The sequence below is a fragment of the Gobio gobio genome (assembly GCF_949357685.1).
Source record: "Gobio gobio genome assembly, chromosome: 24".
In the NCBI taxonomy this organism is placed as follows: Eukaryota; Metazoa; Chordata; class Actinopteri; order Cypriniformes; family Gobionidae; genus Gobio; species Gobio gobio.
Window position 1 is genome coordinate 28314692 of NC_137120.1, and position 20256 is coordinate 28334947.

General features: G+C 35.8%; 1 protein-coding gene across 1 annotated transcript; it reads right to left on the bottom strand.

Moving 5' to 3' along the window:
• Nucleotides 1–5833: 5833 nt before the first annotated feature.
• Nucleotides 5834–19610, bottom strand: LOC307121103 (uncharacterized protein). The gene is made up of 7 exons (XM_079808521.1): nt 19530–19610; nt 19276–19333; nt 19084–19200; nt 17841–18188; nt 12768–12860; nt 8252–8383; nt 5834–7023 (listed from the first exon to the last, which is right to left on the bottom strand). The coding sequence occupies exons 3-7, from the start codon at nt 19124–19126 to the stop codon at nt 6863–6865; spliced, it is 777 nt and encodes a 258-aa protein (XP_079664647.1). The 5' UTR covers nt 19127–19200; nt 19276–19333; nt 19530–19610; the 3' UTR covers nt 5834–6862.
• Between the last annotated feature and the right edge of the window lie 646 nt (nt 19611–20256).

Here is a 20256-nt window from a genome sequence, read left to right on the forward strand (position 1 = left end):
CTTTGTCTTTGGTACTGGTTTACACACTACCAAGTCATTTGTTGCCTCAGGAGCAATTCCCTGTAATATATTGATGATAAATTATTAATTGACAAATGTCATTACAAAATTCTAGTCCAACGTCATCATTAAATGTAATGAATGTTAAAGTATTACATGTGTCCTAGGCCGGTGCCAGGTCTGCAGTGAGCTGGTGCATGACAGTGGCAATGGCACTGTCTTGAAGCCCATGGTACTGTAGTGAGCACTTTGAAACAATAATGCCACAATGTGGTTGCACAGTGCTTTCCCAGCAGCGCAGGTACATTACATGCATTTCAGTACCACAGGAACCTCTTTCGCATGAAATGTAACCTGACAATAGAAACATGAAAATAAGTCTTTGCTCACAACAATTTTACATTTATTTGGAGTAATTGAACAAACTTAAGGATTAAAGCAAGTCTATGAACTTTGAACACCAACTTTTTATAGCTTATAACACAGAATATTTATCAGCCTTACAACCCTCTTCTGTTTTTAAATGTAAGATTGTCATCTAGATTTTGGCGCCACACACTCATTGACATCTGGCTGAGAAACACACTGAACCACACTGGAACTTTGTGGGATACTGCAAAGTCTGCAACCGCAGCAGAACATGAAAATCAGAAAAACCTGAAGATGATGAGCCTCCTCATTTTTCCTCATGGACCTGTGACAACGCCCTCTCACTGTCACCTCATCGACAACTACATTCTAAACTATTCCAATGCAATGTTTTGGTGAAAGGGCACAACATTAACCATGAATGCGTTACTGACTTTTATCTAACAATACACAATCTATAGCTAAATAATAATATCAGTAATAAACATGATTGCAACAAGTGTTTGCAGGTCTGTATTACATTAAATTAATCAAGAATTTGGACTTTCACTGCAGAAGAGAAAGCTAACAACTACCAGCTACCGTTATCCTAACTCCTCCGCTAACGTAAGTTTGGCAGGACAATACAAAATGCTTACCTTCATACGCAAACAGGTACTGCTCAATGAAGAATTTGTAGCCTTTGTCAAGTTTGGAACGTGTGGTGAGTGAAAATTTGTCTGCAAGACGATGTACATCATCCAGATGTAATTCTGGCAGGTGTTGAAGGGACTGAGTAAACTCCATAGCGTAGCGTTATGCTGGCGGCGGAAGTAAACATACACTGCTTTGAGTCAGAACGGAAGTTGCGTGACGTCGTGTGAAAAGGGCCTATTAGAAGCAGAGGTGTGTGCGTTGATCTGAGCCTCATTGGTCTGTTTATTAATATAAAATATTTGAGAAAACCAATCAAATCAGAGTAGGCAGGCTTTATGTACGCACAGATGCTGCCGAGGCTGAGCGCGAATTTTAGCAACACGACTCGACGTCAAGTGCGAGATATGTAAGTGGCTAAACTAAACATTTCATATTTGACAGCTGCTTCTTTAAGTCAGAAATGTTAAACAAATTACAAAAATATTCAGGCAAATGAATAAACTAGACATAGAATAAACGTCTATTTTCGCCATTTTGAATTGAAATAGGCCTATGTGATGTCATTTATAATATAATTAACAAACAAGAAATATTAACAAAGCCGTTTTCTTCAGATTAGTAGCATAAGATTAATAGTAATGAATGTGTGCATATTGTAAATTAATATAATTCCATTTGTAGCATTCAGTAAATAAAAAAGCTCAGCTTTTTTCAGCCTGTATTGGGCATATTAGTAATGAATGTGCACATATTGTGAATAAATTTAATACATTTAGTTACCTAGCTTTCCTGTTAGCCTTCAGTAAATTAACATGTCTACAAAAATTATTCATAAAACACAAAATGGAAAAAACTGACATGGTTTTCAAGCTATTGTTATCTAATTTTTTGGCGTTCAGAACATCTTAAAATGCACATATGTAGATCATGGAAATCAAAATTTTCTCGGGGGATAGGTGACGCATGGACACGGTCCGTGTCCTGGTTAAAATAGCTTATTTCTCTGGATTTAAATATTCTTGGAAACATTTAGGATAATGTAAGTACACAAGTCAACATATATAACATTTTTCTAGGGGTTTTTCGGATATTTTAATCCAAAAATCTTACATATTGTGCCTTTAAAGGCATGTAGCCTACATGAGTTCCTGAATGTGATGCATGATGGTATACACTCTGAATCGTTGTTCAAGATAGTGTGGGTTTAGTGTGTGATAAGAGCACTCAGCTTTGGTGTTTTTATGACTTCCTGTAGCATGTACACACTCTCAAGTGGCCAAGACCGCACGTGGGAATGTGGACAGGCCCATTGTTTTTAATCTTAAAAGGAAACTAATCGATGAGTAGATTGTTGAACTAATCTGTGAATTTAACCTTGAGCTGAGAGAAGTTCATTTGAGGTAGCGGCTGTGTCCGAAATCACATTTGAGGTACTTATTTTGAATAAGTAGTCACTTCACGGCCGCTAAAACATTTAAAGTATGTTGTGTGTCACACAAACTACACAGTGTGTGTAGTAGGTAATTTGGACGTACTATATTCGCTATGCTGTCACTGACATTCACAAACTCCTCTGGCCTCATGATAGTAAAGTTCCATCGTATGCACACTTCAGAATCTTGCTGGAAGAAGTGGGCCATGGGTACACTGTAAACCCGAATCAGTTGCCCCAACATTTTTAAGTTTAAGCAGAACTGGCAGATTTTTAATTGTTCTGAACTTGAAATGTTTGAGTACACTAATTCATACATTAAACTAAAATTTTTAAGTAACCTCAATGTGAATTTTTTTTTAGTATTAACTTAGCTAGCTATAACAAGCTAATTCAGAAAATGCTTACTTGCTAACATGTCATCCATAGCATGGTATAGCACATGCTGAATGAGTTCAGCAATATAAAGGGTTTAACATACTTGCTCTCAAACCAAGCCGCATGCTCCACTTGTCACCATGATGGTAACTCTCCAAAACCCACATTAACAGAAACTCTTCTACATTAGCAGAAACAAACAGTAATAGAAATTCTATCAAATTTTAGCATTTACTCTCTCTTTCAAGTGCCATGGGCAAAGAATGCTGGGAAATAGAAATCCCAGCCCATGCTTCAGCTTAAGTTTGTCTAAATTAAAAGAAAACATTTCATAAAACTCAAAACAATGAAACAGTTCAGTTTACTTAAAATATATCAGCTCTGTGAACTTGAAAGAGCAAGAAAGTGTTCTAAATACTCATAAAAGTTAATTTGACTGAATTTGTTTAATTTAAGTTTGTCCTACTCAAACCAATTAATTATTTTGAGCGTCAGGGTTTACAAGTAAGCTTTTTTATACTGTAAATTCAGACATACTTCTTTTGTCACATTTTTCGCCTACTATATAGTAGGTAAGTATGTGATTTCTGACGCAGCCCTCGACTTCTTTAATGAGCTGACCAATGACGAGTGAATCTGCAAAGTTTAGTTGTTGTTGTGAGAATTATTGGATATGTTAAATAAAATATCACCTAACAAAAAATAAACCTAGCTAGTTTTAAACACATGAAATATCCAAGTTCCTGACCTTTTGGTCTGAACCATCCATGTTATCTATTGTAATGCAAAAAGACTAAACAAATATTTTTTAATTTCATTTTATTTGAAATATAAATTATTAATAGTAAACCAACATTTGATCTCAGACTAGATACAGTACTCTACTGAATGGGAGCTTAATATTTAAACAAATATGCAACCCTATCCATTTTTTTTAGCTTTACTGTTTTTTTTAAATGTTATACATTTCTGTCAAATTTGATGTTTATTTCATTTTTAAAAAAACAAGTGAAATCAAACAGGGTTGCTGCTATATGTTTAGATAGTCTCAAAATGAAATTTTGGTAACAGGGTTGCAAGAAAATTAACAAAATAAAACAGCTCATGTAATATTGCCCTCATGACAGGTGAAGCGCCTCCTCATTTTCAAAGAGCTTGAAGGCCTATTTTGAACCCGGTTCATGGAAAATCCCACAAAGTATTGATTTAGGATATAGTTAGTGTCCAAATTGCTGCTCTAGCTTCGTGAGTGTTCTGCTGTTCAGTTTTTGTTGAATCTAGGTCATAGAGGATCTGATACATTTTGAGGCTGCGCTTTTGAGGCACCCAAGTCCGTCAATTCCTGTCTGTGAGCATGACCTTGTTTGGTATAGGCCTTCATGGTTTTTTACGCATTAAATGCACCTGCAAATGGGGCAGAGTTGTTCTCTGCAGGACTGTGCCCCACTTTCTGTTGGTAATCCGAAGTTGCTTTGAAACGTCACATATTGAGGCAGTACCTATCCTACCTCTGCATTTCATATAGCTGCTTGATAACCATCTTGGATCTACTGTTGGATCTACTTGGATCTAGACACTACTGTTTTAAAGGTTAGGGGTCAATACGATTTATAAAAGTTTTTGAAAGAAGTCTCTTAAAAATAACGGTTCTTTATTGGTATTTATGGTTCCATGAAGAAACTTTAACATCCATAGAACCATTTACCATTCTTTATAGTGGAAAAAGTCTCTTCAGATTAATAAAATATACTTTTCACTGAGGTAAAAAGTGGTTCTTTTAACTGGTCACTTCTTGTACATTTTAGCAGCATCTAGCGGTGAGGTTGCGAATTGCAACCGCCCACCGCTCACCCCTCCTTTTCAATACGATAGCAGAGAGTAGCTAGCGCTCTGTAGAGTTTGTCCGTTGGCTACTGTAGAAACAGTGTGTCGCAAAATGGCAATTTCACTGTAAGGGAACCCGCGGTGTATGGAGATAGAAACGGCTCATTCTGAGGTAATAAAAACATAACGGTTCATTATGTAAGGTCTTTATACACCACTGAAAACATAGTTATGTATATTATATTGCATTTCTGTCAATAGATCCACATAAATATTACACACTGCACCTTTTAAAGGTTCCTTGGGAAACCTAAAATGGTTATTTTAGGCATCACTGTGAAAAACCCTTTTACGAACATTTATTTTTAAGAGGCTGTGTTTGATCAAAATACAGTAAAAACAGTAATTGTGTGAAATAATATTGCAATTTAAAATAACTGGATTTTCAGCATCATTAATCCAGTGTCACATGATCCTTCAGAAATCATTCTGATTTGTTGCTAAAAACAACATTTCTGATTATTGCCAATGTTGAAAACATGTTGAGCGCTGCTTAATATTTTTGTGGAAACCGTGATATAGCCTACTTTTTTCAGGATTCTTTGATGTTCAAAAGAACAGTAATTACTTGAAATAGAAATATGTTGTCTCTTTTAATTTTAATCACAATATTAAATTGCAGCCAATCAACAGATTGTGTGGGTGGAGCTCTCTGCTCTCCCTGCAACCGCACTACTAGCCTACTGTTTTGCGCACGAATCCAAGTGGGTAAGTTCATAATCAAAATATTAACAATTTCATCATTGTTCATAATACTTAGACTACTCAGTGACTGACTGATACAGTCTTTGAAAGTAGAGTCAAGTAGAGTTCACATTTTAAACGTTCTTATTTAATAATGTATTGTCAATATCTGAGGTAAAGTTGTCGCTCTCATTGAGGCTTGTAGTGACTGTTTGGGATATAATCTTTTATTTCGTGTCGTGGCGTCGAGTAGGGTCTGAATGAACACGTTATGTGGTAACAAAGGAAGTTCAAAGAAAGTTCTCAGTTCCTTTAGTGACTTCATAAGAATTAATGATTCATTAGTATGAAACAGCTCGATTCCTCTTATTCCCTCTTTTGCCCCTGTCACAGTGTGTGTATTGTTATATAGTCACCCACCATTTCTTGATCTCTGAAATCACTGATGTTGTGCTGTCAAAATAGACAATAATGTGCTTTATTTATTGTGAGTGGGGAAACATTTTACTTAATAATGTTCACAATTAATTGTAACCACAGAATGTTTCGCTATGATACAACTGAAAGTCCTTCAACAAAACAGATAAGGTTTTCTCATGAATTCTTTAAAGTTTACAATGCCATTTGTGAGTCATACAACCAAGAAACATACAACAACAACAAAAAATCAGCATTAGGCCTATATTTACAGCTATCTATTGAGAAATGCTACTATACATAATTAAATATGTGCAAACAGTAAGATATACATTTATACAGTTTTCTTTGGAAGCCAATCCCTGCCACATTAGGGGGTAAAATCATGTTTTTGTAAATCATTATGATGACATAAAAAGTCAAAATTATGAAATACAAAGTCAAAATAATGACATACTGGGCCCTATCATACACCCGGCACAACGTGCGCCAGGCACGACGCAAGTGTTTTTGCTAGTTTCAGTCTCATGCAGTCATTTTCATTTTCACGTCCAGCACCTCATTGTTTAAATAGTCTGTTCACACATGGGTGTGTTGGTCTGAAAACGAGGTGTGTTCATAGCATTTATAAAAAATAAAAAAATAAAAGGATTCCTCTCTGGAGAAGCGTTCAGTCTTTCCGCTCGCAAATTCTGCCATGTAAATAGTGAATCTGCTATGGCGCGAGCACAACTGGCTTTTAAAGGGAATGGGAGATGGGACTCTAATTGGTTTATTGCACTTTACGCCCCAAAACACACCCATTACTCATTACCCTTTTAGACCATGTGCCGGGTGCGCCGACCATTTTTCCTATCGTTAAAGTGGATTCGGACACGCCCTAAGTGCACTTGCGACATGCGCTTTAGACCATGCACTAAGAACATTAAAATAGGGCCCGAAAAGTTTCATTTATGACATAGTGGAAATGAGTCATATTAAGAACCCCGGCCCGCCCCCTCCCTTATGTGGCGGAAATGGGCTTCCATAGTTTTCAGAGGGCAATTCTTATATATGTGATGCTTATGGCCTGCGGTTTCTGTTGCTTGAAAGAGTGTCATACTTCCTCAGCGGTTTAATGGTTTCAGTTTTTTTGGATGCAGGCAAGTTGTGAATGTCCATCTGATTCCGATTTCGCCTGCAGCAGCCCGATTCCACTGGTTTGGTGTTCTCATAAATGGTCTCTAGAAACACATAACATCACTTTAGAGTTACATCAAATGGTTAACAGTGCAAAGCACAGGCCACGCTGAGGGTCTGGAGGAAAGCAGTTTTGGTGTGCATGCTTATGCTGCACTACTGCTCGAGTCTAACCACAGACAATGAGACGCAGTTTAATCGTCATCAACTGGAGCGAACTAACTCTTGCTTGAGTTGATGCTTAACCACATGCCACCCACACTCATTCAGCGCTTACTTTGTGACCAGGGAAACGTATGACCTTGAACAAAGACTCCTGATGTGTTGTTGCTTCTTAGTAAGGTCTTTTATAATGACCCGATGAGTCGGTGTGACTTTTAAAAGAATTCTGTGGAATGATTTTCATTACAACTAGAAGTATCTTGATTCGTGCAACCATTCACAAGGCTGAAAAAAATTATTTTAATTGTAAAAACCTGTTAAATGGCTTACAGTAAGTTCCCTTACTATGGAGAAAACTGTAATAGATCTAACCATTTCATATAATTTTACTTTACAGTAAAAAATCTGAAAAAAGTCGGCACACCCAAGAAATGTATAATAGACTCACACAAAGGTAATTTTTTTGCATTTTTGTGCCAACTTTTTTCAGATTTGTATTATTTCTTTTGTCGAGCACCCAATCTTGAGCAATTTTTTGCTGGTGATTGATCGTGTTTTTGCTTTATAGAATTTTACAGTACAATCCTGTTACCGTTTTTGGAAGTAAAAAAAACGCATCTTGTCATTTACAGTGAAAAGCTATAAACTGAAATTCCCAGAATCCACTGTGACACTTCACATTTAATGGTTTTTCATTTTAAGAATAATGTTTTTTTTTCTTTATGTTTATTAAATTAATAAAATAAGAAATCTAAGTATAAATAAGCAGAAAAGGGCTGTTGGAATTTTTTGGTTCTGTAAATTAGTTTACTGTATTTTTATAGAATTATTCTGCACAGCTACCAGTTCTTTTTACAGTGTGTCTTGGCATAAGTAAAGTTATAATTTCTTTTAACTTTAACATTATGATGCTTATGCCATTACACAGCATATAAAACATTAATGTGAGACAGGCAGTAAAACACATCGTCAAACTTAAGCTTCTTAACTTTAGCTTTGGTCAAAGTTAAGTTAAAATATTTATGTTAAAATAAATTATTTTAAGATCAAACAATATTTGGCAAATCACAGATGTTATTTGAATGCAACATTGAGTCATTGTAGATGTACCTGTAGTTTTGCGAGTGAAAATGCATATGACAACAATTGACACAATTAGTACTACGCATCCAACTGCCATCGCTAGCCATATCCACCACTGACCAAAGCTGGGGGGAAATGATGACAGTGCGGGGCTTGTAACTGTAAATGACGAAAAGAAAAAAGACAGAAAAAAGGTCATTCTTTCAGATATGTGCCTCTTCCTATGGTTACAGTATTTATTCTATATTCATAAAGATTAAGTTTTTTTTTCTCCAACTTTTGAAAGGAATGCAAGCAATTTTCTTTATGAACCTGATTTACAAGTTATTAATTTAGCAGGTATTTTTTGGCCATAATTTCAATTACAAAACTCCAAAAATGTAATATCTATGGAAGTAGAATAATGCCAAATGTTTTTTAAACAAAAAAGCTTGATGAATTGCACTACTTGGAAAAAATATGCATTGCATTAACCATGCCTGCATTTTAATGCATTGTATTTTTAGGGCTTTCATTTTGATGTGCTGAAACTCAACATGGTTGTATATTTAAGATTCAAAACATTTCACACACATTTTCATTATTAAAAATTAGGGCTGTAACGATGTGACCTAAAATCAAAATCTCGATTTATTGAATATTTTACTTCGATTACGATTAATGAACGATTATTTGGCTTCTTTTTTTTTGCTTTCCTTTTTTTTTGCACTGATAAGGTTTGTACCATAAATATGTTTACTACTATTAGAGGTGGGATATTTTTTTCTAATGAAAGTGCATTTCTTGTTGATTTTAAAATACTTGAAGGAAACAGCTCACTTTCAGCAGATATTGTCTATGGGTCGTAACATTTCTTACAGATTTCTGTTTGTTATAACTGTTACATCAGATACAGATAAATTAGCACAGTAGGCCTGCATTACATTTATTTGAATGCATTAATGAGAGTGATTGTGTGTGTGAATAACGTCTCTATTAATTATGAAGCTGTGGTGTGTAGTTACTTCAAAGGTAGACAAATCTATGCTATAACGGTTGAGTTTCTAAGCTACTTTAGTGATGAATCACAGGACAGCGTTGACAATGAGTTTCTGCGCTCCTCTACGCGCGCGATCTTCACGTGATGTGCGAGGCGAGCTACTGTCTGTATGAGTGTGTGTGTGTCACAATATATCAGCGCAATATAATGACACTCATCCGATGGTCAAAAATCGCTTCAGTGTTCAAACGGGCAGGCCTTAAAACGCATATAATTGACAAAGTTTTGTGAGGACGCAAATGAAAGTGATCTGGCTTCAGGGTGTGTGTGTATCAGCGCATATAAGAGAACAACGATTAATTTATCCGTATGAAATGTATTTTTTCAGCTCCTGAATTTTTCCGTGTGCCTTTAAACTGCATTCGATGTGACTGACGGGGCGGAGTCACGTGACCAGGGCCTGAAATTAACACCCGACCACGCGCCAAATGCGGGTGAATTTTGCAATTGGCGGGTAACACTGTCAATCTACCTGCCACGTTGGCAGGTAGCCAATGAATTGAGTGATTCATTGGGCCGTTTGAGAGGATGCGACTACGTTCATGCGATCGGAAAGAAGATGAGGTCCTTCTCTGACTACGTTTGGATGTGCGAGTATTAAACTGTTGGTGAGATGGGACGAAAAAACGAGAAAAAAAGTGGCTGGAAAAAAGTCACTGTGGCAGGTGCTCAAAAAAGTTAATTTCAGGCCCTGCACGTGACTCAAACCGAGATAACAAATAATCCAAATTCACCTCTCAGATTTCACTTCCAAAATATTCATTCTGTTTAAAAATACAACCTATAATATTCGACAGGCAATTTTCGGTCCATTTTATTTCGCTTCCACAAATTCAGTGGTACAAATTCGAAAGAAAATTCAACAGTTCACATCCGGGAACTGCAGGAATAGCAGTAGATTACCGTGCATAATCTCCATCTGCTGTTAGTCGACCTCACCAGCAGGTGGTGCAAGCGGCTGTTGACGAAGATTAAATAGATTTACAGAAATGGAGCAAGCGATACGTATTTGTGATGATTATCAGGGCCAGTATATATATATATATGGAAAAGCCACAAAAGCTGTGTTTACATTTAAGTCTTCGCGATTACCACTTTTGTAAATGTAAGCTCTTTACCGTGAATGAGATTATGATGTTATTCCCCCGATGCTGACGGACAGATCAAACGTTCCATCTGAGGTAGACATATATTTCTCTCGGTTGTTTAGTTTCCTTAACTTTATATTGCAGCGCTGTGCTGCAGTACTGGGGTTCCCACAATGCGTCATACTCCAGGACTTCGCTGGGATGCTTAACATAGCTTAATACAGTGATATAAAGACCAAACTCGCACCTTATTGGGGATGTAGGCTATACTACATAGGCTACAGGCAAGCAGGTGGACTCAGAATATATTTCCCAGTGATATACTGGCATAAAGTTGGCTTGACAATGACATTGGAGGATAGTCACACATTTAGGGACCGTCTCTAAAGGAACATATGACAATTCTTTAATTTAAAAAATGTAAATGGTGTGCATCATGCCTGACACCTACATGAACACTTTACAGTTGGTTTTTGGACTGTCAGTCATTTTCTAGAAATGCTAATGAGGTTAGAATCGTGTATACACGTCATATGTAACTTTAGAGACGGTCCTTAAATGTGCGACTTATCTATGTGCGGTACATAAAGCTGCTTAAATATACAAAAGTGACCGCAAAGACTTGTCTTTATCAGCTTTTCCATATATATACTGGCCCTGATAATCATCACAAATACATATCGCTTGCTACATTTCTGTATGACTCTCTCTACACGTTGCTGTGGTCTTTGTCAACAGCCGCTTGCACCACCTGCTGGTGAGGTCGACTAACAGCAGATGGAGATTATGCTCGGTAATCTACTGCTATTCCTGCAGTTCCCAGATGTGAAATGTTGAATTTTCTGTCACATTTGAACCACTGAATTTGTAAAGCAAAATAAAATGGACCGAAAAATGCCTGTCGAATATTATAGGTTGTATTTTTAAACAGAATTAATATTTTGGAAGTGAAATCCGAGAGGTGAATTTGGATGATTGAATTTTTAATAATGAAAATGTGTGTGAAATGTTTTGAATTGAAATATTCACATCTTTATACAACCATGTTGAATTTCAGCCCATAAAAATGCAAGCCCTAAAAATACAATGCATTAAAATGCAATCATTATTAATGCACTGCATAGTTTTTCAAGTAATTCAACAAGGCATTATTTTACTTCCATAGATATCAAACTGTACATGCAGTGGGATCCAAAAGACTGAAAGCACATTGAAAATGGATGCAAACTTTAATTTAAAGGGTTAGTTCACCCAAAAATGAAAATTCTGTCATTAATTACTTACCCTCATGTCGTTCGACACCCGTAAGACCTCCGTTCATCCTCGGAACAGAAATGAAGATATTTTAGTTGAAATCTGATGGCTCTGAAAGGCTCTCCATTGGCACAATGGCACGGTTCACTCTCAAGACCCTTGAAAGGTACTAAAGACGTCGTTACAAAGTCCATCTCACTACAGTGGTTCTAAAATAACTTTATAAATCGGCGAGAATAGTTTTTGTGCGCAAAAAAACCCCTAAATAACGACTTATATAGTGATGATGATTTCAAAACAAGGCATCATGAAGCTTCGAAGCGTTATGAATCAGTGAATTGAATCAGCAGTTTGAATCGCCAAATTTCAGCAGTTTGGCGGTTTGACACGCGATCCGAATCATGATTCGGCTCATTGATTCATAATGCTTCGAAGCTTCATGATGCCTTGTTTTGAAATCGTCATCACTATGTAAGTCGTTATTTAGGGTTTTTTTGCGCACAAAAACTATTCTCGCCGATTTATAAAGTTATTTTAGAACCACTGTAGTGAGATGGACTTTGTAACAACGTCTTTAGTACCTTTTAAGGGTCTTGAGAGTGAACCGTGCCATTGAGCCAATGGAGAGCCTTTCAGAGCCATCAGATTTCGAGGTCTTATGGGTGTCAAACGACATGAGGGTAAGTAATTAATGACAGAATTTTCATTTTTGGGTGAACTAACCCTTTAAATATGGACATAAAACAGAAAGGTTTAGGATTTAAAAGAAATATGATATGACATGAAATGAATAAGAAATATTTCAGATTCATTTGTATTAAATTAGAAACAAGCTAAACTGAAGCATTTTATCTAGTGGTCTCATAATTCTGGACCGCCAACAATGTCAATGGAATGCCTATATTTAATTTTGAAGCTTTATTTCCTGCAAATCTTACGTTTGAGAACAAGTTTACTCATATTTAAGACAAAATTACACTTGCAATTGTAGTAAAAGTAAAAGTTAATATGCAGAAGCCTAAATCACTTCATTACTTCTTGACTACTTGCAGAGTTTAAACATGACCGAAATGTACATGTAAATTGTTTAAGTTTCTTAATTTAAAATGCAAAGTGAGTATTTAAAAATTGTGTATAAAGCAAAATATTAAAGATTCTTCACCACTCGTCGTGCAAGTTGTGGGTAAATCTTCTGTAGTGGGATTTTGAGTCTGATTTTGCGTCTGATTCGGATATTCTGGGGTGCTGTTGGCATCTGTAGAGAAAAGACAACAATAGTGAACGTTGTTAAAACTGAATCTCTTGTTACATTTATTCATTTCAATAAAGGATTATGAACAATATAACAGGGGAGTCGCTAGGCCATTTTTAGTTAAAGTTATTCGCTTCGTAATCTGTACACAAATTTGTGATGGCCTCAGTTCCCTTAACAGGTTAAAAACTGGCGGCTCCTTTGGTTTTGAAGTCAGCATGTTGTGTGTTCTTCAGTCCGCAGTGCTAGCGTTAGAAGCAGAGGACATTGGGGCTGAGCCCCCCTAATATTGAAATCTTAGACTCGCCTTTGATGGTCTTGGCTAACGCTTATGACAAAGCAAAGTCATCGAATACTATTAACTAGGGGTATAACAATATATCATTGCACAATATATCGCAATACAAAAATGCAACTTTGTATCAAATGTATCTATTGTGTATTATTAAAAAAAAAAAAAAATTACTGTGTGGAAAAAAAATCACGTTTACATAGTTTTAGTGTCAGTACTGCATTAAACTACTATATATAATGTTGAATATAATGTATAATAATGCAATGGGGGAATATTTGTGGGTCCTGATAATGTCAAATTTCTTATGTTACTTACCAGTAAAAAAGTGGCCTACATTATTTTAAATATATCTAGTCAGTGACAGAGTGCAAGCATATACATGATCTAAAATAATTCTGTATTTTCAGCTTCAGAATCATGAATATTTTTATTCTGGTGTCAGCATTGTCCTGTGCATAAGGTTTCCAGTACCAAGTCCACGCCTATTCATTTCCAACCCAAATGTAATACTAAATTTAGCATTTTAATCAACAGTACATATTGTGTTAACCTTTTCCCATATGTCTTTGGAGTATCGCAATAGTTTTGTGCCGTGAGTTTCCCTATTGCGATATATTAAATCATGACATGAGGGTATTTTTACACCCCTACTATTAACTATAGTTGTTGTCAAATTGTACATTTGGTTATTGGTATACACTGTCTTTATTTCCATAGAAACAATTTTAGTGAAAAGTTGAAGTGAAAACTGTAAATGAAAGTCTTTAGTTTGTCCTCTTCTGCTTTAATGATAGCAGCACTCGAGCTGCACAAACTCATTAAGTTTGTGTAAAACCTGATCATCATGTTCTCCGGCTTGATTTGGATTTGATCATCCAAACGAGCATTTTGTGATTCAATGGAAGAAATCTGACATTCGATTAGTGGTCAGAAAGTGCAGAACCTGAAAAATATTGGTAAGGCTTTATTTTGATGGTCCCTTTAACACATTCTGTTGACTATAAGTAACATTGCACTCTCATTAGAGTATTAGTAGACTGTGTGCTTAATATCTGCCAACTCTTTATTGCAATGGTCCTCCAACAGACATTCTACTGACTATAAGTAACTTTACAACTATATGTCAACTTATTCTAACCCTACACTGTAAGCGCTCAACTCAAACTCAAATTAAATGTATTAGTTCAAACTAGGGCTGTAGCTATCGAATATTTTTGTGAAGTATTCTACCAATTTTTCCATCGGTTAATCGAGTAATCGGATAAGAGGTGCTTTTTCTTTATTAAAGAGCAATACTAAATATATAAGAGAAAATAAGACGGTATCTTAAAGTGAACAACTAATTTGTTTCCTTTTTAGAAAAATTGTAAGTTTTATTGCTGAAATTGCATACATCAATATATGTGAAAACTAAACCAATTTATTGCATTCAATTGCCATATTATATTCAAAATGCAAATATATAAATAAAAAATAAATTCAAAACTCCTATTAACTATTATATTTACCATTAAACCTATAAATCAAAATAATAGTAATATAAATGCCTAAACATTGCATTTATGTTGTGCAACTTAACTTTTAAGTTTCAGCTTCAGCAGCTCAGGCATGACACAAGCCTTTACTGTCTTCTGAAGGCTTTGTGGCTTTTGTAAGAAGCAAAAAAATATTGGACAGGAAGGAAACTTGGAACAAGAACAAGAGTAGAGATGGGCATACTAGAGATGCACAGATCAGCTCTAACGTCACCGAATCCGCTGTTACAAACAAACCATCACCCGCACATGATTTTCTCTGTTTTACACCCACAGCCACACACGATCGTCACATTACAATTATTCACATTTTCAGTGTTAAGCGCAATGCTATCATAACATATAAGCTACACTGAAGTAGGTTGCTTTAAAAAAAACCCTTCTTTGGCGAAATTACATTTCTTAAATAACCTAAACCAGGGTCGACAACCTATGCAGCACAAGGAGGAGTAACTGCTGGAGTGTGAGGAAACACGAGAGATGTGTTTGTGTTTAATAAAGATAAAGTTTGTCGCACAGATCTAGGCTACATTTTGAGCGAATCATTCATCATAGTAACACAGCTTGTTTTTAGGGCTGCCACTAACGACTATTTTTATATCGATTAATCTATTGACTAATTTATCGATTAATCTATCGACTAATTTATCACAATAATCAACCATTTTACTTAAAAACATTTAATTGAACTTGCAACGTTGGCCTTCAGTAGTGTACTATAAAAAAAGTATGAATGTAAACAAGCCCTTGACAAAATGTAAAACTAAAAGAGTAAAAATGTACAAAGGTACAAATTTGTAAACCAACAAAACAAAAAAAAGAGAATATCAGCAAATACTTTTTATATAGAATAGTGTTGTCACGATAACAACATTATGACTTCGATACGATACCAGACTAAAATACCTCAATACCGATACTGAATCGATACCATGGCAAAAAACTGTAAAAGTAATTGAATAATATGACAGAACTTACTATTCATTGTTTTAGGGTTAAAAAACCCTAAAAACTCACTTGGCCGGCATGTTCCTGTCCTGTTCTGCTTCACACAGAATATTAGGTCGGCCCTTTAAGAGCTGCACGGACCAAAATCTCGCCAGGACGTGCATTTTTACATATTTTTTTTACCATTCAAACCCATTAATCCGCGAAACTGGGGTTGCGATCTGTCTGAGTGAAAGGCTGCTGTGCGCGCTTCTGGTCAGAGTCCGTCAGCGTGTGCGAGCACGTCCCGGCCGCGCCGCACTTTTCTGTTGCTTTCTTTTTCCTGAGCTGCTCGTATATATTTGACTGTTCTGCTTCCATTGTTTAGTGAACGGGTGATGCTCACACGCACGTCCTCACTCCTGCTGTCACACATCGACTCAAATTAAGAAATACTGCGCTTATTATAGAGTGCTGTCATTTTTAAAGTAGGCCTACCGATACTTAAACAATTTCATATCGTACCCAACTTACCCAGTCGACTAAAAATATTGACTTCAACTAATTAACAGCGTCGACACAGTCGACTGTATCGACCAATCGCGACAGGCCTACTTGTTTCATTAAGTTAGGAGCTATAAATAGCCTGTGATTAAATTGGGAGATTTAAATTACGCAAATCAATGAAAGCACTCAACTCTGAAAGCACGAGCGCTGCGCATCACGCGCACACAACAGTTACAGCTCGTTCTGCTATTTTTTGCGCTTAGCTTTGAGAACATTTCAATGGTGTATTTCGGTGATATCAAGTATATAAAGTCCCGTTAAACATTTCACATACACATCACAATGACAGTGATGCATGTGCAAACTCCATTCATTCTGGTTATGTGTTTCGAGTGCTGGTATCTCTTCAGCTGACGCGCAAAGTTCCGCGAACTGCTGCAAATGAAGCTTATAAGCGTTTTAAATGTTCAGCGTCACTTCCTGAAACTCAACACACAGTTGTCTTCATTTAAAAATACGGAGACTAAATTATATCACCAGTGCTGATGCCGCTCTCTCTCGCATTGCAGTCTCTGATCTTGAGATGAGCTGAAACCGAATGACAAGTTAAAGAATGACACGCATTCATTGCGTTTTACCGTGAAATGAGAGTTCCGCGTCATTATTAAAATCAACATATTAATGATTTATCTCTCATCCACCCGCAATTTTTAGAATGTTACGTTTTATTACTTTACCCACCTGACCCGCGGATATAACCGCAATCCGCGCAGTATGCGCTAGTCCTCACACAATAGCTTTCTCCAACATGACCGTGTGTAGTTAAATGCACTACACGAAGGAATTTTTTGAAGGAATCAAACAAAGTTCAAACAAATGTACTTTTATGAGTATTTAGAACTTTTCTTTTTCTTTTTTTACTTCTCAAAACTGACACATTTTAAGCAATCTGAATTATTGAATTGTTTTGAGTTTTATGAACTTGTTTGTTTTAATTTAGACTAACTTAAATTTAACCGAAACTGGGCAGGGATTTCTATTTCTCAGCATGCTTTGCCATGACACTCAAAAGGGACAATAAATGGCAAAATTAAGTGTTATTTAATGCTTTTTTTTGTGCAATATTAACGTTAAGTGGGATATTTAGTAGTTTTATGTTTTGCTATGCTAGTTTAGAAGAGTTTCTGTTATGTTTTGTTTTTGTAGGGTTACCATCATGGTGACAAGTGGAGCATGAGCTTAGTTTGAGAACAGATATTTGTTAAATGTATTTTATTGCTGTCCACATTCAGCAAGTGCCATGCTATGCTAATGCTACCAAAGCATTGTGTAACCAATTAGCAAGGGGACATTTATTGAATTATATTAGCTAGTTAAAGCAAGTCAAGTGTACACTACTAAAATGTGAGATTACATGGCTCAGAGCAATTAAAATGTATGATTTTCAAAATAAAAATCTGCAAAATCTTACTTAAACTTTAAATTTCTTAACTTATTTGATAATATTTGAGGCAACTGATTTTAGTTTTTCCAACTTATTCAGGTTTACAGTGTGCCAGTCTACTAATACTCTACTAACACTCTAATGAGAGTTAGTAGACATGTTGGTGCAACGTTAGTTAGAGTCAACAGATTGTGTTAAAGGGACTATCAAAATAAAGTGTAACCAAAAAATCGTATTAATTTTTAAATAATAACATGATGAAACCCTCTACTTACCAACCCAAACTCGTATTCCATTACTGCAGTTTTCTAAGAGAACAGGAATATCTCTCGTAACCTTGCAGAAGTACCATCCGCTGTCATTGGTCTTGATGGAAGTAATGTTGAATGTTGACCAAGTGTCATTATTTTGTTTACTAATACGCAACTTTTCATGCGTTCTGTCTGTTGCAGATTTACAGTCTGAATTAGGTGTCTGGCTATAGTACAATTTCACTTTGTACTTTCCACCGGGTTGAAAAGTGCAGTTCATTGTGACTGATTCTCCTTCACAAACTTGAATGTTGTTTGGTTCCAAATGGACATTCAGTTGATCATCTTGAAGAGCATTCCTGACCAAAGCTCCTGTTGTGAAAAAGAAAAGAATAACAATTTATTATCTGCCGCTAAGTAAAAATAGTATGATTGGAACATTGACTTTTGAATTGGAACACGGAAAAATGAATTTTGTTTTGTTTTTTAACGTTAGTTGATACTAGTTGGCTGACACCTTTAAACGCAAAATATCTTACGACAATATGACTTTAATTACAATTCAAATAAGCTACTTTGGGTCAATTTTTACACATAATCTTCCCATAATGAATCAGCAAACAATTGTAGCAGAAGGTATAAAAAAAGTAGACCAGGGCAAGTGAATATCAAACAGGGTAGGTTTATTTTTGAAAGTCAGTTTCTTACTCAAATATGAAGTTTTGACTGCAAAAAAAAAGCATTTAGTCCAGGAACAGATGTAGTCCAAATACAGCTAATTTTTCTATAGTGGGACATGTTGTCACAATGGAAATATACCATTAAATTGCATGTTATAAGCTATTTAACAGCCAAATTTAAACAATAAAACTGTTATAAATCACAAAATGATTAATGAAATGGCAAAAAATGTAAAATGCATCAAACCATTGCCAAGAAATAATATAATTAATAAACTGCATAAATGTATAACATATAAAACAGAATTTTGGTTTGAAGGACAGCATTTACTAAATTATGCAAATGATGAGGTTTTTCAACTAGATGATTGAAACTACCATACAAAACCACTGCTAGAGAAACACATTTGCGTAATCAGACTTTGACGCAAAATCTAATAATTGCGGAGATAAAGCTTTTGTGACTACTAGCCGTGGTCATATTTTGGTTATGAAGTGTCTCAAACTATGCTTCCCAAAATATTTGCCCAATTCTACACGGTAGATCAATCAAACTAGGCATTTAAAATAACAGAGATTCCACTTACCTGTGACTAAAAGAAGCAAGATTCGAGCGCATAGTCGATCCATGCCTAAGTTGGGCACAGAGAGGGCCTTGAATAATAAACCCTCTCAGAGTCAATTCAAAAGTGGTCTGAAAAAGACTAATTCAAAGATCCAACTTCAACAAAGACAGCACCTGGAGTCTTTAAATGCGAAGCTTAAAATGAGAAACTTACTCGTTCACTTGTGGTGGTTAAAGCTCTTGAAGTCTGGCAGAAGTATCTAGACGGGTTCCTGTGTGGTCATGCATATGAATAGGTCGCTATTGATAGTTTATAAAAAGCATTGTGCTGTCTTCCTGTAGAAGCTAAACTCTACTTGACATTATTCAAGCCAACAATGTTTGTAACAAATTGATTTTTACATTTTACATATCAGGTCTGCAACTGGAAAAATAATGGTTCTAAAAGCATTTCAACAGCACACTTACCGCTCTTATAGTGGGTGAAAAATGTGAGAGTTTATAGGCGTGAAAGCAGGTCAGCCGCATGAACATGATATGAGAAACAGTACCACAAAAAAAAAAAAACACAACTGACATCAGGCGTCCCAGGAACTCAGCAGAGACGCACGCTTCTGTTCACACGCAGGATCATCGCTCAAAAAGAACAATTTTTTTTTAACACTTTTAAAGTCACAGTTTTGAGTGTTTAACTGCTATTGATTTTGCGCTAAATTAATGTCACTTTTCTGAGCCGTTTTTGCAGTGACTTTGACATGTATAGTGAATATTTGAAGTCAGTTCTTTTTGGGAAATATTTCACTTGGAATGTGTTTGTCCTACATTTAGTTCAAATAAATGACACTTATTGATATTTTGTGTCTAATATTGGATATCTAATGCGAGCCATTTAGACTTTCTTTTTTTTAAAGTGTGACTCGAGTGTCCCAATACTTTTTGGAGTTTTGTTTTGACATCTTATACATGAAGTACACAACCTGCAGAGAACTGTGACACAGTTTGAGTGTAGTTTCAATATTAAACCTAAAGGCAAGAAGACTAAACCACTGTTTAAAGTCAAACCAGACGTGAAACGGAAAGAAAATACTGACGTTTTTTCTTTAGAGATTTCTAAACATTTTTCATCTGTTTGTACGCCATTATCTGTATAGTTTATATCAGGCGGTTTCAAACTTTATGATGCCAAGGACCCCCA

Coding starts and splice junctions, on each gene's coding strand:
- LOC307121103 (XM_079808521.1), bottom strand. CDS start 19,126: ATGGATCGACTATGCGCTCGAATCTTGCTTCTTTTAGTCACAG. Junction 18,189..19,083: donor CTTGCTTCTTTTAGTCACAG/GTAAGTGGAATC, acceptor TTTTCACAACAG/GAGCTTTGGTCAGGAATGCT. Junction 7,024..8,251: donor TTTCACTCGCAAAACTACAG/GTACATCTACAA, acceptor ATGTGTTTCTAG/AGACCATTTATGAGAACACC.